The 19,662-nt window shown below is 31.0% G+C and overlaps 1 protein-coding gene across 11 annotated transcripts in view; it reads right to left on the bottom strand.

Annotated features, from left to right (window-relative positions):
- NBEA (neurobeachin) overlaps positions 1-19,662 on the bottom strand; it is a 575,782-nt gene that overhangs the window by 330,105 nt on the left and 226,015 nt on the right. For all 11 annotated transcript variants that reach the window (XM_037527157.1, XM_054701654.1, XM_054701655.1 and 8 more), the window contains one exon: positions 6,508-6,569. In XM_037527157.1, the coding sequence (XP_037383054.1) occupies positions 6,508-6,569 (62 nt within the window). The remainder of the gene's footprint in view (positions 1-6,507; positions 6,570-19,662) is intronic.

Raw genomic sequence — 19,662 nt, 5'->3', positions numbered from 1 at the left:
GCTGTGGTCTGTTTTGATGCAGTGAAATCTGTATACCTCAGAATATGCTGGTTCCATTTCCCCTACCACAGAAATTATAGCATTAATAAGTATTATCCTAAAGATTGTCGAGACTATTAATTTTTGTCCCAATTTGGAAGAATTACGAGAATTCAGACATTAAAAAAAGTACAGTCATTTATCTATTTTTTCCTATGGATATGATAAATTCTCCAAGAGTTGAAGTAAAAGGAGTAAAGAATAAAAGATCTCATTGAAATGATCAAAGTTATATGAATTATGTACTCTTTAAATCTTTGATTAAATCTTCAGAGGGATGCTATAAATTATATAGATAACAGTTGAGTCTGTGCTCCTGTTGCAATTATTCAGTAGCTATTTGCCTTAAGATACATTAAATATATATTTTCTGATGTTTTATAGATATATTCTTTCTTTTTTCTTCAAACTATTTTACTCCATAATTTTCTCCATATTTTCCAATAATTTAAAATATGCATTATGATTCAAGTTGAAAATAACTTTTATGTGCCACATTTTAAAACTTCTGCTTAACTTTTTTATTCATACTAGGAAATATTACATACTTTATGGTAAGAAACATGATATAATCTATCAAGTTCAAAAATCCAAAAATCTTTAAATAAAGAATTTGCTCATTTAACTTTGAGATGATGGTATACCACAGACAATAGTAAGGTTGTATACCTTTAGAGAAAAATGTATAAATTTGTTTTATATTCATGAATAAAATAGTATCTTTGTTTTGATCACTACTCTTTCCCACCCTACTGAATGGAAAAAACATATCTGCATATCATATATCTGATAAGGGACTGAAATCTAAGATCTTAAAAGTGCTTACACAGCTCAACGAAAAGAAAACAAATAACCCAATCAAAAAATGTGCAGAATAGCTAAATAGATACTTCTTCAAGGAAGACATGCAAATGGCCAACAGATATATGAAAAAATGCTCATCATCACATTATCATCAGGGAAATGCATCTCAAAACCACAATGACATAACTCATCACACCTATAAGAATGGCCCATATTTAAAAAAAAAAAATACACATAAGTGCTGGCAAAAGTGTAGAGAAAGAAAACCTATTACACTTTTTTTGTGGGAATGCAGATTGGTCCAGCTCCTGTGAAAAGAAGTATGGAGATTCCTCAAAAGACTAAAAATGGACCAGCAATTCCATATTCCAATTCCATATGACTCAGCAATTCCACTCCTAGCTATCTACCCAAAGAGCACAAAAATATGAATTTGAAAGGAAACCTGCATTCCTATGTTTATGACAGCATTATTTACAATAGCCAAGATATGGAAACAACCAAAATGCCCCAGAACCGATGAGTAGACCAAGATGTGGCATACATACACAATGCAATAACACTCAGTGATCAAAAAAGGTAAACTCATGCCATTTATATCAACAAGGATGGAACTGGAAGGGATTATTCTAAGCTAAATGAGCCAAAAGGAGAAAGATAAATACTGAATAGTTTCACTTATATGTGGAATATAGAGAAACAAAATAAAAGATCAGACAAAGATAAAGTGTAATATTAACCCTTGAAAGCTGATCATAGATTGGAGACACTCAGGAGGGGAAGGGAAGGAGGAAGGAGAGGGAACAGAGAGGAGAAGAGCATGGTAGAGTGTGGTGTAGTACTACTGTGGGCACTTTGGTGCTGGGAAAAATATGATGACTGCATCTAAGGGGAGAAATCCTATATTGTGAAAAAATAAACTAGGATGTTTAAAAATAATATACATTTGTCTTAATTAAAAATAAAAAAGAATAAAAGTAGTATTATTCCTACTGAAAATAGAAATAGAACCTGTAAAAGCAAACATCATAAACTATCCAATGCTATTCATACATTAAAATATTTATCAATCTCAATTTTATCTAAAAGCACACCATAATATTTTATATTAAAAAACCCTCAAGGAAATATTGTTTCTTGTACTGCCGATAAATGCTAACTTCATATATAATAAATAAACCCAAATAAAAATATCGTTTGACTACTCAATTTCTGATGTGCTCCAAAGGAGGCTGGTCTCTGATCTGAGAATGTAACTGGTTCATTTCTCTTTAGACCTTTGCTTAGATGGATACCTCAGCCTGAATCTCCTTCCCTGTTTATGCTGTATAGAAAAATCTATTAGCATAGTAGGGTCCATCTTTTGTCCATTTCAATACCCTAATACAAGAACATGTTACTGTTGATTCACAGGATCAGTTTTCTGAACCATACATAGCTAGTATTAGAGTATATTCAATTCAAAATATCACACCATAAATTTTTAGTCATTAATTTCAAATTTAAATACAGAGTGGGCATTCATGGATAAAACTGAATTCCTTAAGAAATGGAAGAAAGTATCAATAAATCATTAGCAACAAAAATTCTAAGAAGGAATTATTAAATAATTGAATGTGGTCAATTTCATTATTATATTTAGGATTTTATATTTTTAAAGATACTTGAAAAAAATCCAGTACATCCCTAGTGTTTTTACATCTTCTTATTAAGCCTATCAAATATTCTTTCAACACTGCATACTCATGAATGAATATTCCTTATTAGGTGCCAATATTCATCATATCGATGTCTCTGTACCTCAATCTTAGGTTTACTACAGTTAAAAGTATGTCTTTTTTCTCTTTTCCATATGACTAAACTGTATCAAATTGAAGGAAAAAAATTGTAAATGTTCAAAAGCAAAATCATTTAAGAAGCAATACTATTCTTTAGTTGTGGTTTTTTTGTAAGAACACTGTGTTTAGATGTGCTGGGTTACGGCCTTGATCACATCATGAAGTCACTTAAAATCCTTTTTATTTAAGCATACAGAGTATTTAGAAAAGAATAAAGTCAAACAAAACCACAAAATAATTCATGATAGTAACTTCATACACAGATCTTAAAGAGACTTGCAAGGCTGAGTTTTATTTTATGTTACTTATACATTTGGGGTTTTTTAATGAGAATAAAATGATTTATTAAGCACACATTTGCTTAATCAGCAATTCAAGTAAGAAAGTACTTAAATACTAAAAGACATTATTTTTTACATGAAAGTTTCTCAATATATAAAACATTTTCTACTGACAAATGAGGCACAGAAAAATGCAAGTGACATCTGCTTAGCTTTACTTATGAAAACTTAAAAAAACCCTATGGGATAACATCACTCAATTTTTCCTGGCGTACCTCTGATGGAGACTTCCTAAAAAAAAATCTGGAAATAATTACAAACTATTATAGTACCTACAAAAGTTTACTTGAAAACTGAATCTGCTATTCATCAAAGAACACAATACATTCAGAATAATGTAATGGAAAAAGAAGGTACACATATAGAATCATGTGAGGTACCTTAACATCAGCTGATTGTAAAACTTAAACAAAACAAAACAAAACTGTAGTCAGAAGATAGTACCAGACCTGTGATATTCTGAAGCCCTCAGCAGGTAATTAACTAACCGATTGCATGCTTTATACTTCACTGATTAAGTATTGATTTTGTCAAACAATATTATTTATTTTGTTTCAGTTCACTTTGTTTCCGAATGACAGAAAACCATTTTTAAAAAATGTTTTTACATGCAACTTTCATACATATTTAAAGGGAAGAAGAAATAGCTGATTCTGAAAATTTACTTTTATGTCATAAGATGTATACGGAACAGTATCCAAAACATAGCAAAAATTGGAAGGGTTATTTGTGGAACAATAAATGCAATCTAATGATAATGCTATTAACTTCTTAAAATTTAAAATATGTTTTCCACAGAGACCTAAAATTCCAATGTGGGGTAAACTGGATGGCATGTCCCTTAGAGTTTAAAGGCTGTCCATATGAACTGAATTATCCTTGACAAGTAACTCAGACACTTGTAATATGATCTCATGTAAATCTAGACCATATTTTGCACACAAACCACTGGTAATAGTAAGTTTATTCAGGAGCTCAGATAAGAAGGAAAGAAAAACTGACATCCGTATATGTATTATAAACATGAAGTTTCTGAAATAAAAGCATTGAAATAAAAGCATCTAATGTGATGTAGCAAATTAAAGTAGAACAATGTTTCAAGAAATACTCCATTTTTCCTTACTTTTTCAACTCTTAACCACCTATTCTCTCCAAACAAAATTTTATCCTTGAATGGTCTATCTAAATTGGGAAAAATAATATATATATATATATATATATATATATAGTACTATATATATATATATATAGTACATCAAGATGGTTACTCACTTAGATTTTCAGCTCTCTTACTAGTGCTAATAACTGATGGTGATAATAACACTGAGCTACCAATATTTGCAAAAGGCTGAAATAAAATAAAACAAAAAGACAACAGAGTACTCTGCAACTTTAAAGATTCCTCGGGATAGCCTTCTGTCTTGGCACAAAGAGAACCTAAGAACTGTGCTAATTCTACAGGGATCAGCTCCACTGCCGAAGAGATGCATTAAGGCTTGTAGAAGAAACCCAGCTTTAGAGAGTGCTATGCCAAGCAATCTTCACAGCCCCATTAGCTATATTTATTTTTCTTTATCAGAAGTCTGCTACTGCTATGGCTGCTAATGGATGAAAATAGGCTATAAATCATCTTGAATTTGAGTAGTAGAAAAAAATGGCAGATTATTTTAAGAAACTGAAGACATGTTCATGTTTTGTGTGTGACCTTAAAACCAAGGTTTTACATATCTTTGGAACAATTCATGATCTATAAAACAACTATTAGAAGCTACTTTCACAACAGAGTAGTAAACTCCTCCCATCTGAATAGTATTGATGGAAGATTATTTATTTCTAAAAACGTTTTATGGAAAGCAAAATTTCAGTTTAACAGAAGATGGTATTTTTTTTTATAAGTGTACATTTTAAGTTTCTCAAATTAAGTATATTTAATCAATTAACCACTTGAAATATTTAAGCACACTCTGAATTATTTAAAAAAATCAACTTAAAAATCAAACTGAGAGACGTTTATAACATTGCTTTGCTGAAACATGGGAAGAAAGTGCACTGCATAGAGAGCTTAAATTTCTCACTCTTCCTTTCAATCAATATCTGAGGCAAAGTTTCATCTCTAGGGCCCTTAATGGCAGGAATTCCTGGAGCCAGCAAATGAGTAATGTTAAACCTATGATTAGATGATGAGGCCATCAAAGACACTAGACCCTAATGCTACATTCCTCTTTATTTCTCTGAACTGCAATGAAATCCAGAGCTAAGGAAGAAGGAATTTTAAGATATTTTCCCATAAAAGAATATTTAAAAATATGTATCATCAAGAGTCTAGAAGGACCAGGCAGGTTTCCCAGCATTACTCTCGAACTCAGGACACTGGTATCAAGCAATTATTTTCAAATGCCCTGCAGATGAACTCCTACCAGGGATGCTGTTTTCTTTAACTTCTAACTAATTAATATTCTTCCTGGCTGAAAGGGAGGAAATGAACCTAATGTTACCGTGTGCATATATTCTTGAAGTCAACTTGAAGACTGGAAATCTATAGGTAAGTTCTTGATTGTTTTATCTTTACTAATTTTAAAGGATCAATCGAAATCATATTGTTGTTATTTGGGAGTTAGCTGTGGTTGCAAGTCAGTAACCAGAAAGAATTTAGATGTATTTTTTCTCCAATGAGGAAACATGGGATACGTGTAATAGCTACTTATTACAAACATACTTAAGCTGTTTTTTCATTCTCATATTATAAAATATTTAATATTACCATGAAAATCAAGATTATTAGGAGACTTGACAGAGCTAGTGAAAATACCATTAGTTCCTATTTAGACATCAAGAAAATGGAGTATACATACACACATACGCACACATATTTTTACACATATATTTCTTATAAATGCTAAGAAAGCATAGCAAACTATTATAGTTCTATTTTAAATCTTCATTCTGATTATTAAAGTTATATACATAAGTAGATTTTTAGGGTTTACACTGAAAAATACAAATTACATTAAAAAAGAAAGCAGTAAGGTACTTATCAAAAACCACTTATTAATGAACTTCGGATGTTATATGGAAAAATCTAATATTTCATTATCTGTAATGTAATAGAGAAGAAGCCATGCATGTAATTAACAATAAACATCAAAATTATAATTTCTACAGTATCATTTTTAAAGGGTAGTTGTAAGGAAGGGTATCAAAAATATATAACAAATAACAAATACATATTTGTGGATATAGATAGGGTATAATAGAAGGAGAGGGAAGGTAGGAAAGATTAAGGCAGCTAAAGAACATAAAAGGGAGGCAGTATTTACAAGTAAGATCACCTATAAAAATGTCTCATCATAAATTATTTTCTTTATCTATGGGATAACAGATGGAAGTTTAAAAATATACACAGACATATATATGCACATACAATATATTGATCACGATAATAAAAATCTTCATGTAGTTTAATGTAATAAATGAGATTTCTGTACCTGAGAACAAAGCAGCATAACAAGCTCAACCACAGATGTGCTGGATTTCATACAAACAAGGCCTGTGAAAAGGAAAGATTAGACAAAATGAAGTTACTATGATAGAAATCATCAGTTCAAGTTAATTCATTACACATTTTTAACTTATATAATTTTTCTTTAAAATAAAACTAAATGGAAATATGCATTTTATATCATTAATTTAAAAATATCCAGATTTAAGAAGACATGATAGATATTCAAAAGCTGACTTCTTGTCTGGGTTATTTATGTGGTCAAAGCACTTCCTATGTTTAATCAAGGTGGGGGGTGGTTATCAAATCGACAAGGTAGTTAGAGCTACTCTTATTCTAATGACATTTGCTATGTGATTGTGTCCTAGAGCACAGAACAACAATCACTGAAGGTATGCCTAAATATCCTCCCAAAGACAAAATTAAAACAATTTACAAATAGGTAATTACCCATAGGTTGTCACTTGCTGAATGGTTTTTAAAACAATAAAAAATGAATTTCACACTCAAAATCAACATATCAAGCAATATCCCACTGTTCTGATTTCAAACTCTCTGAATATACAGAAGAAAAAAGCATTAGATGTTATAAAATGTATGTAATAACTACTGCTCATGATCGCTTACTATGTACTGGGCTTCTATGTTACCTACCTTATGTTACTGTCTCATTTAATTTCCATATATACCTTGTGGCATACTATTATTAGTCCCCTTCAATAGGTAAGAAAACACTATTCCTAAAAACATTGATTATTCATCAGGACTTTTCCAGTTAAAAATATGATTTGTATAACATACAATAAAAAAATTATGATTGGTAGTATTTTAAAGTGCCAACACAGGAAAATTAAGCAAGAATTAACAATCTTTGAACAACATTTTTTAATCATCCTGTTTGCTAATTTGAAACATAAAGTTTTTTGCTGCTTTTTTTAAAAAAAAAACTAATTAACAAACGTGTTTTTTTTCCTTTGTGAGGACAAATTTAATCAGTAAAAGTAATGTATAGGAAGAAATGCCATGGTTTTACATTAGTTGTTGCTAACTGGAAAAGTGAACCAAAACCCATTATTTTTGTCTTAGTGTGATTTCAATAAACAGTCTCAAATGCCTTCTAGTACTAGCATGCATATTTATTGTAGGTAGTAGATAAATACCCTTTTGTGCCTACACTGCTAATGACCCTATCGTTATTATACAGACCGACAGAACAAGCTGCAAAAAGGCATTGGTATTCCATCTTATCCAGATCTTTCCGTAGACAGTTAACTAATGAAATAAGAGGCAGATGTGAAAAACTCATTTAGGAGACAAGTGCTATAATTGATCAGCAATTCTCATGCTCTGGAGCTTGAGAGTCAGAAAAATTAAGGGGACATTTATCACCTGTTGGCTACTTAACTATTTGAAAATCTGACAAAGAAAAAGTAAGTAAAAAGTCAGGGCCATGCATAAAAAAGGACCATAATTTAAGATATGTAACCCCATACCACTTATATTTTAAACTCTAAGTTGTATAATGATTAGATTGTCAGGCTATATAAAAATCCTTCATGATAGAGTTTTAAAATAACATGAAATTACATTCAGCTCTCACTACGAACATTTTAATAAACTGACACAACCCCCTAACAAGAATACTCATAATTTTTTACAAACATGATCATTCCATCCTACGAAAAATATAAGAAATGCTTCATCATTGCTTTGTTGAAAGAAAATGACAGTAAGTTGATAGTATAACAAAACTGCAATTTGCAAACAGTATGCCCAGTACTTTGACAATAAGGCATTATGATTTCAATTTCATGGACTCTCACACCTTTACTAATATTTTTTTTGTATAATTTTGAATACACTGAATTAATGGATTCTCCTAAAAAGAAAAAAAAAAAACCTAACATTGAGACTGAGAACACAAGCAGAAGCAAATTTTTGAAGATGCATCAACCTTCTAAATTTATGTAATCACTGTGGATGGAAATATTTATAAATGTTAACAAAATTATTATTTAAAAAATCCAATAATTTTTATTAGAGATACTTGAAATACAAGCATTATTGAATGACACTTTGTCCTCGCACAACAGATAAAACAGTACCTATATTTGAAAATTTAAGATATAAGTAATTAAATATGGTTCTGTATAACTTTAATTATAAGCTCAGGAGAGCCACATTCATTTACTGTTATTATGGATGACTTAGGTTATATATGCATAAGGCAAATATTTTACAAGACTAAGTCTTGATTGAATTTTCCCTTTTTCTATCTAGCAATAAATTTATAATCCAATCAAACCATTTGCTCTCTCCTCAGCTGAGCAAAATAAAGTGCTAGAATAAAGGCATTTACAGCAGTGAATAAAACATTATATCATCCCAATTGCTCCATATTCTAATTCAAGTCTTAGATTTAACATTTAATAGAGATTTATCATTTATCAATCACCTTTATATATGCTATATCATTTGATTGTCTTAACTCTTTGAACTAGTTTTAATCTCATGTGAAAAACAAAAATGAAGCAATTCAGTGACTAGCCCAAGGTGTTTCAATCAGAATGTGGTGGGACTGGAACCTGAATTCAAATTATATGGAAATCACATTTCAGGCTTGTGCAAAGCTACATAAACAATTAAATAAGAGGATAACAAGTGTGACCAAGAGAATGGTCATAACAATCCAAGTTGCAATTATGTTTGCAAAAATGGAGCTAAAAACACTAGCTTAAGCAAAAGTAAAGAGGAAACAGAAAACAAAAAAATCTGAAAAGGCTTTTGTAGTTTGGCAGATGGATAATTAAGAACAGGGGGTGTTTTTCAGTGGGAGTGAAGGGCTAGAGTAAAATATACAGAGAGATAAAAAGTGAAAGGAATAAAAATATGAGTATTTTTGAAAGTTAAGAGAAAGAACTAAGTAAAGTTTTAATTCAAGAAATTATAGCAAGGATCAGTTATGGCATTCCCATTCCAAGATGAATGCCCTGTTTTGTTGATTAAAATGTAGTCCCCAAGAGAGCTGTAAATATGTCTATTCAACAAAAATCTACTTAGAAATTGTGTCAAATAAACAGAATATTATTACCAGCAATATACAATCACTACAATAAGTAACTTGACTGAAAATACTAATCCAATAGTGTATGCAATATGATTACACAAATGCCAAATAATACCTAGAATAGAATCTAGACAGTAAAATTGAAATTATTAATTATTATGATAATTATGAATATATTATGAATGCCACAATGGAAAGACAAGGTCAGGTAAATGAGTGGCTAAAATATAAGGACTTGAGATGATTAATTAGGTAGACAAATCAGAAATGGGGAGATCCAGGCAGCAAATAAAGAATGGCTATAGCTGAGTAAACCATTATGCAAACGGTGGCAGGACTTGAGGGTTCAAATTTACTAAGAGTAAGAAATCAGTTTCTAATTTAAGAACTATACTCCCTCACCATAAAACAAAACAAGACAAAAGCACTAAAGCCCATGGAATTGTAAAATGATCGTTGAGCTGAAAGACAGAACTTTAGGACAAAGTTATCTTTAATACAAAGAATACTGAAAGATATAGTGATGCTATTTTACTATTGAGTTGTCGGACTGTCTTTTGAGTCAAGTGGCTTTATGTGTGTGTAGAATTAGAAGAATGGGGAAAACGGACCCTTAAGCTTGAAAACAATGTGGAGAAATGTTTAGCAGGATGTCCCTCTCAATGGGAGAAGAAGAGCTGAAAAGTTACAATGACAAAAACCAAAACACTGAAAGGTGGGACTCATTTTTGAAGTAAATCCGAGTTTTCTTTCAGGATGGATTCTCTATAAATAGAGGGGAGCAACGATATCTCTGATAAGGGCAGTGTTCTGAGTATATTCACAATAAATGATAATCAAATGAGTAAATCCAGAAATCATCATTCACTGAGTAACTACTGTAGTGGATAGAGAAAAAAAACAATAAGGTTTTGAAGAAAAATAAAGGTGCATTTTTTTAGAACAAGGGGCCAATTCATTAAAAAAGCATTTACTGAGGGCCTCCCCTGGTGGCGCAGTGGTTGAGCACCGGTTCATTCCCCGGCCACCGGCAAGGGCCCCACAAAAAAAAAAAAAAAAAAAAGCATTTACTGAGCATCTATTGTGCCAGACACCATGGCAGGTACTAAGCTTACAAAAAAGTGAGGAAAGTAGAATAGATTACATAAACAAATTTTATATATATATATATTTATATTATATATTATAATATATTATAACATATATCATATTAATTGTATCATCTATTGTATATATATTGCATTATTTAATATAAAATATATTTAATTAAATACTAAGAGGATAACAATATATAATTAATATATTATATATATAAACAATAATACAGAGTTCTAGAAGGTACACAGAGTACGAAGTGTTAGAAGCACAGAGCTGGTAGTATGTCTTTGTAGTATTTGCAGTATGTCTTTGGAGAATTTATAGATAATGTGGCATTTGAGTTGAATGATGTGGAGCGATTCTAGGGGAAATAACGGGAAGTCATCAGAGGTGACAGAGAAGATTCTGAGGTATAATTAAACATGAAATAGATAGTAGAACAAAATTGTTCCCTGGAAGCAAAGAAGATGGAAGAAAGTGAGTGGAAATGAAGACAGAGAGATCAGCAGGAAATAGCACATGTAAGCATACTGTTCCTGCAGGCACCATGTAGTCACTGAAGGAATATAAGCAGGAGGTAGACCCACCGAATGAGAACTATTATGGCAAAGATCACTTTATCTCAGGGGTATAGGAAGAAATCCAAAACTTTAAAGCCTGAGCTGAAGGCACTGGCAATATAAGACAGATTTGAAAAACACTTTGGAGTAAGAAAATAAAATACTTTAGACAACTGAACATGAGGTTCAAAGGTAAATGAGCAAAATGTGAATGATGATACCTGTAAGTGAGATAGGGAAAACGAATGAAGAACAGGTATGCATGATGATGAAACTCATCATGATGAAACTCATCACCAGTTTCATTCTGGATAAAATTAGGAATACAGGCAAAAAGCTAATTTTGAGCTTTAGAGTTATTTGTTTTTTAATATAGATGCTATAACTGTGACAAACCACACATAAACAGATCGCTCAGAAAAGATGGTGTTGAAAAAAATTCATAATTACAGAGTTTTTATGAGTTCTACTACTAGTACCAGTATTAATCTTAGTCCAGTTTTAAGATCAGTTTTTCTATTTTTCCTCACAATGAAATACACTAGTTTGTTTTCTATCAAATAGAGATGACTATATTTGGATCTAAAAATTAAGTGGGCCTGGGACTACTTAGTCTTTAATGCTGATTTTAAAAATATTTTAAAAAACAGTGATAATTGTAATACTATCTTTAAGAAACTATAATAGCTATTTACTATGAAAGAGCTTTACAAAGTATAATCAAACTGTTATGGCTCTTTTATATTTAGATTTCAAATTTTAACCATAAAAAAGAAAAAGTATCACTACAGTGAGTTCATTCATTCATTCATTCATTGATCTGCTTTAGTTTAGTTCACTAAAAAAGAAGTTCTCAACAAGGGTGGTGGGAATTTTATGGGGACTATAACTAAGATGAAAATGCATACATTGTACAAAAATGAAAAAATAATGTAAAAATATATATAAAATAAAATAGTAATAATATAATAATAATAAAAGAAGTTCTCATAAACTGATAGTAGTCTTACTGTTTTTAGAATGGGAACAATACAGATGTATTTGGATATATCATATATCAGCAGAATTTTCTGTAAAGGCTCAGATAATATATTTTAGCTTTTTGGGGGGCAGCAACCTTAAGTTTTTGTTACAAATACTCAACTCCCATTGGAGGATAAAAGCAATCATAGACAATACATAAACAAATGACCTTGGCTGTCTTCCAGTTTAGTGTTTACCCATCCAAAGGTATGTGTATATGCACGTACATTTGTGTAAGAGAGAACACATATGTATACAAACACATTCATAAATATGAGTGTGCATGTGTAAAGATTTCTTAAACTGTAGGTAAAAATGTTAGATGTATGTCCATGGTCTGAAAAAAGGCTTTCTCGAAGATCTTTGCAAATTTAATTATCAGAAAATTTCACATGAATAATGTGATGTTATTTCCAATATTTTTTCCATTTAGTATGAATATCTTTGTGTATCAGTTCAGACAGAGTAATGTGTTTAAGACGCTACCCCAGACATCCCTGAAGATGTTATAAAGGTGCCTAGTACCTTTCTTAAATCTCCAAATATCTGAATTACAAAATAGACCTGGTTCTAAGGTTTTTAAAAAGAAATTTCAGGCATATATTAAAATAAATGTAACTTATTAAAAGTAAGAAATTAATGATACTGTTTTTACATGAGATATATGAAAGTCATAATGAAATTTTTATTTTTTTGATTTATTATTTTTATTGACAAGATTTATAGGAACAAATTATGTATTTAAAATCATAGGCCAAGTCCTAGTTCTTACTTAGTTACTTAGCCCATTCATCTGTAATATGTATAACTCTAAGGTCTTAACCTTAAATCAAGAAACAAGTCAAACCTGTGAAAATACCTAAAAGTCAACATTTATATCTCATTTTTGTATTTCTGTTCTATGATGCAAAGATATTTTAAGCACCCAACTGGTTTATCAAAGGCCTAATTTTTTAATATTAATTAAAATTTCAAGTAATTTGATATTGTACCTATCCCCCATGGAAATTCCACATCGTCACATTCAGAAAAATTAAAAATCCATTTCTGTATGAGGATCGTATGCTATGTGCTTCTAAATTGTAAATCTAGAATGTTTAGACTGCTCAGAAATAAAATTAACTATAACTGAAGTTACAGAAAAACAGAAAACAAATAGTCATTTTTACTAAAATGCACTCTCTAAATTGGTGTGTTTGTGGGTGGGGGTGTGTGTGTGTGTGTGTGAGAGAGAGAGAGAGAGAGAGAGAGAGAGAGAGAGATCGAGAAAGAGAGAGAGAGAGATTCTACTGACACATACAATAGGAATCTTTTTGACTGTGGATACTTTTTTTTCTTATAATCCTGATTCTACAAATAATTTTTGCATTGTGGTAAAGTCTCTTTCATAGATAATTCTTTCACAGAATGATAGATAACTATACAAAATGAAGCAATAGTGATAGTTTTTACATAAATTCCTAGTGAACTGACTATAATGGAAGCTGAGCTGAAGGGCATATTCTCAAGGCATTATTATTTATACCTATTAAATGTGAAACATTGCCACAAATTTACTGTTACTATCAAAACCACTTCTGAGTTAGCCCCCTAAAAAATCAGGTTGTGATGTGGTTAACATACACCTGAAGAGGTGAGACACTACTTATCTGAGTCATATGCAGTGTTGTAAACTAATGTTACCTTAATTAAAATATTATAAAAACAAATAAAAAGTCATATAAGGAAATTTTTCAATGACACTTCATTTTTTCTTCACATGACTTTCAATTGTTTACACATTTCATTGAAATATTTTATGTGTATTGAAAAATATACTACAATTTCCAAATCTCTTAGAATTAAGTTGTGAGTTGGCTGTCACTTGAGATATTCCCATTTAAATAACTGAAAGAACTATAAGTAACACACTACAATATACATAGAGATGACAAGACACAGTCTTTGGCCTCAAGGAGCTAACAGCCTCATTATGAAGAGGTATACAAAAAAAATATATATATATATATATATTATGAATGAGTCTAGAGAATATTATATAGAAACAAGTCACAATAAAGGACTATGACTCAAAATGACTAAAAACAGTTAGTTTTTAAGTTTTCATTAAATATTTATGTCCACAGTAAAAGACTCAAGTTTCTACTATAGAAGAATAGACCTGAACATCATGGCCTTTTTCCGACAACCTGACTTAATCAATCACAACAGCAATGAATAAGGATGAAATAAGGGGAACAAGAGACATATTCACTGTCATAAATCATCTGGATTTCTCAATTCTCTTTGGGTTAAATTTAATTATAGAGATAATTGTTATTCCTATGTCACTCTTCTTCACCAACTTTTTTCTCTTCTTCCTGTGTGCCTTCAAATTCCAAAAAGCCTGAATTAAATTTAAAACTACTAAAAAATTTGAGGTTCAAACTTTGATATTAACCCTAGAAAGACTATGATCCAAAATCATTACTAAGAATAAGATAAGTATTTTGACCATGCACTACATTTCAAGAAATATTAATAAACAACAGAGGAGAAAAAATACCAAGTTAAATAGTTATACAATTAAATCAAATAGTTATAGATGAATAGAAAAGTTACTAGGCTTATTCTTTTAAATACAGAATATAAAGTAGCTAAACTGACAGATAAAGACAAATTGAAAACTAACCTTTCATAACTGACTACAGAACTGAGATACCAAGAGGGGGAGGGGCTGGGAGAAAAACAAAAACAGGAAAGGAGGAAGACATAATGTAGTGGTGGAGTACCAGTGAGTTGGTTGTACTACCTGATGGGGATATCCCAATGTATTACCTCAGTTAAAGATAAATAATTTAAAAATGTGGTATACATAAATGCATCATTTATACAGTTGTAATTTCAACTAGCCAAATTCTTTCATTTATTTACATTCTCAAATAAATACACCTAATAATTTTAAGTTTTCAAAGTGAAGTAAATTTGATGTTTCATATGTAGTAATATATACCCTTTAAATTTTTTTTGTATTCAGAAAACAACTGACTTTTTTTTTCAAATACTTAAATATAATGCATAATGAAAATACTATGTATTGTTTTAAATAATGCATTCACAAAGTCAAAGGTTAAAAACTAAGGGCCTCCCCTGTTGGCACAATGGTTGAGCCCTGGGCTGCGAAGCTGCCTGCAGCCTCTGCAGTGCTGGTTAAATCTCCAGCCACCAGCGAGGGTCCCACATGGTGCACAGACCTTTCCTGTTGTGCCCGCTGCTTCCCTCAGCAGTGTATTTCATCAGCCTACCTGTTCTGTTCCCCACTCTGGCTCTGGTGAATTCTCTCACCCTCCCGTGCTTCTGACTGTACCCAGTGCTTGTATAAATAAATAAATAAATCTTTAAAAAAAAGATTAAAAACTAAGATATGTAATTCTAAAAGGAAATCATTTGATAATTATTGTGATTAGGACATAAACAACATTAAAGATAAAAATATTTCAGTTTAAGTAGGCAATCAAAATAAAGTAACTTACTTTTAAGACTGTATTAACATTACCCAATAGGTTTAAATTGTTTTAAGTACTCAGACAAAACAAACTAGACCTTCACAAAGCTTCTTATCTGTGCTCAAATTCTCCAAGTTGACCTTACTTGAATTTCTTTATTGAATCCTCCATTAAAGCAAAATATTAAAAAGAGATGAGCAGTCAGTTGAATTTATTCATTCTTAGGAATGAAATAGTAAGTGCTTGGAATTGGAAGTTCCTTCATTTTACAACATTGAGATATTCTCCAGTGTCAGAAAAATTATCTATTATTCCATTCAAGCAGTACTTTGTTGGGATTACATGCCATGGAACATATGAACAAAAATGTTCAAATTACTGACTTGGCAAGGTTATTTTGCATATACCAGAAAATTCTATATCCAAATCACCTCATCTAAAATTCAGAATGATATCTTGGAGTCAAATTATATTGCTACATAATAGTATCAGAATACTAATAATGATATAGTAAGTCAGTATGTGAATTGCCATAACTGAAAAAACCCTCAAGTATAAATGAAGTTACTTATAAACTAGAAGTAAATCAGTGCTTTTATTTCTTCTAATTCTTACAACAATACAACAACTAAAAATAAGTAATATATTGGGAAATAGTATGAGCTGCAAAATTTACAAAATGGCAAATCTAAAATGGAATAAAATAAAAGGCTGTAAAAATGTCAAAAGTGAGGAGCTAGTCACTTTCAAGAATTAAGACATTTAATGGATCAGTATTGATATTTACTATATGCCAGTGCAAGGAGATGAAGCAGATACATCCTGTGAGCTAGAGAAGTATGAATTCTAATGGAGGACACAGACGGATAAAGATCAGTTTAATACAAGGATATCAAGTGTTATTTCAGAAGTATTACAGGATGCTGACCAGGAAAATGAGACAAATGATTTCATTCAGGTAATTTCTATCATGATTATAAGAAAAGTATGAAATTGAAAAATAGCAATAGAAAATATCTGACTTGAAATAATGTTACAGATATTAATTTCTAGGGAAAACTGACTCAGACACCTCTCCAAAATTAAAACAAATTATATTACTCAATTTGCAAATCAGAATTTAATTTGATAAATCGTCTTTCTTTACTAACAATGCATCTTCCTCAAGATTTTTCTCTATATCAAAATAAATGCATAAACAGAAAACATAATGTGAGAATAATTTCTATTTTATGTCCAGCTTTTGAAATTACCTGCATAATCTTTGTAAGTAACTAGTTTCAAAGTTAAATAACATGCAAAATCAAAAGACTATCTTTGGTTGAACTTAGTGTATTTATAACAACACTTTTGAATACAGAGAGAAGACTTTAAAGCATGGAAAATAAGATGCATATCATGAGGTACAGGTCACATTTCCATACTGACGAAGAGAAGAAAATAACCCTCTTGTAGTTAAAACTGTAGCACAAGTCTCATACAAAACACGATTCATATTTATTTTACATACAATACATTTAGATTCAGTTAGCTGGATACCAAGAAAAACAGATTAAAAGCACTGATTCTATAGGAAGGGACAGTATATGCAAATGAAAGTATAAAAATAAAAAAGTGACACAGGGGAATAACTTAAGAAAGATATACATGGAGGAAAAGCTTAGCCTTCAGGAAAATCACATAGAGGTAACAGTTCTACACATTTAGTGGCTAACAAAAGTTACTAACCAAAGTCAGAAGGAGAAAGTCATATTGGATGGTGTCACTTATATGTGAAATAGAGAGAAACAAAACAAAAAGTCAGATAAAACCAAACAAATATCAATCCCTAGAAATCTGACTGCAAAAGTGAGGCTATCACAGGAGCAGCGGGGGAGGAGAAAGCAGTAGGGAGAGGATACAGTGGACTATGGTAGAGGACTAGGGGTGCTTTGGTGGTGGACATTGTATGTTACACATACCTGAAGGGTGTGATAAATTATATAAAGTGTTGTAAACCAATATTGCCTTAATAAAAATATTGAAATAAAAATAATAATTGATGAAAATCTCACCATGTATAGAAAAAAAAACACAATCTTTGTATCATTAATGGTGAAAAAATTAAGGACACAACCATTATCCCAGTCTCTTATAATAATGGTGTCAGAAATAATAAGTATATAAATTACTATAATTTCTGCAGGTCATAATGAAATGGAATTAATTTAAAGGAAAAATATTAGGATATATAAGGTGAAATCTAGGAAATAGTTATAGGAAACAAAAGATGCTCACTTTGTAAATGAAAAAGCTTTTTTGAGGAAGGAGTTACTACAGAAAGGCCTAATTTCTCTTGTGACCAGAGTCCACCTAAACTGTGGCAACTTTACCTAATTAAGGGGCAGCTGTAATGTGGAAACCTGTGTTTTGATACCTGAGAAAGACAGACAGAAGACTGATAGTCAAAGGTGACATGCCCTGGGCCTGACCTCAATCTCTGAAACTGGAGACAAGGAACAACATATCTGGATTGTAGAGATCAAGGACCAGGAAAAAGTTTGTCTTTTTATAGTTTACTTAGTTGAATTGTTACTAAAAATACAGTGTAAGTGAATATTAATAATTATCCAAGTGTTAGTAAAAATCCAGTTAATTATAATTATAATTGTTATAACTATTATTAATATTTTAATTTTAGGGTTTATTCGGAGCTCTCAGAACTAGTCAATTTTATCAGTATTATAGAATCACTGCATTTGGACTGAGTTTTTAATTACGTAAAGAAGCTCTTGCCTGAAACTTCTAAGATCTGGTTTTAGTGTTTCCTCTACAGACTAAACAGCTGGGTATACTTAAGATACCTGCTTTTCTTGATACTAAACATTTTCTAGTAAACTGTAAAATAATGATTTTGAAACTTTTTATATTGTAACCTAAAGCAATATACATCATGATTCAGTATAAAATACAATAAAGTATCTTCTCTGCTCTATGCCATGACATACCCTTAAAAATATTGTCGGGGTGTACTTTACTGCTTATTCTACACTATTACCAGGTCACAGTCATCACTCTAGAAAAATACTAGAGCTAGCCCACCTCCCCTTTTATAAGGTCTGCAAGCAAAGAACAGTTTTTATATTTTAGAATGTGGGTTGAGGGAAATGTAAATATATCATGATACTTGAGATTTATATATAATATTCAAATTTCAGCATTCATAATTAAGATTTTAGGGGAACATAAGCAAACTAACTAGGAAGCTATGAGCGAGAGTATATAACCAGTCACAAAGTCTAAAATATTTATTTTTTGGCCCTCCACAGAAAAAAAATTGCTACTAACTCCAGCACTGAATGACACCTATAAGTCTTTCTGGCTCAAATATCCACGGTTCTAAGTCCTTTCTTCATGTCTAACTGAGCTAAACTATGACAAAAAACTAGTTGCATAATAGTGAAAAGGACTGATACGAAAAAGCATGGGTCAGTCATTTAGGGATCAGATTTCTATTTATTCTATACTTGAAAACAATAATGAAAAGTGGGCAAACTGACAGGCAATATCTGGTGGTATTATAAAGATTAAAACTATTTACAGAATCTGCCCCTGTAAATTCATAGAGCTTTATTTTGTAGTCCTTAAGTGCTTAAGTTTTATGATGGGTCCAGTAAAGGTCAATAACTGTGTTAGCAGGGATTATTTTCAAACATAAAATGGTCAATTACATTGTACTATATTGGCATGAACATGTCACTCACATGATAAAATAAGGCACTGGGTGGAGAAAAGAAAGCTGTGGATCTTTACACTTTTATATCCTTATATACTATACCTCAGTTGAAAATGTCTTTCAACTGTCCTATTTTTCCCTGTCCTTGTTCATAGTAGACATATCTTTAAACACTAGATTTGTTCAATAAAAT

The sequence above is a fragment of the Talpa occidentalis genome, unplaced genomic scaffold (assembly GCF_014898055.3).
Source record: "Talpa occidentalis isolate TD23 unplaced genomic scaffold, MPIMG_talOcc4v2.1 talOcc4.5, whole genome shotgun sequence".
Lineage (NCBI taxonomy): Eukaryota > Metazoa > Chordata > Mammalia > Eulipotyphla > Talpidae > Talpa > Talpa occidentalis.
This window is presented reverse-complemented; position numbering and strand designations above follow the sequence as displayed.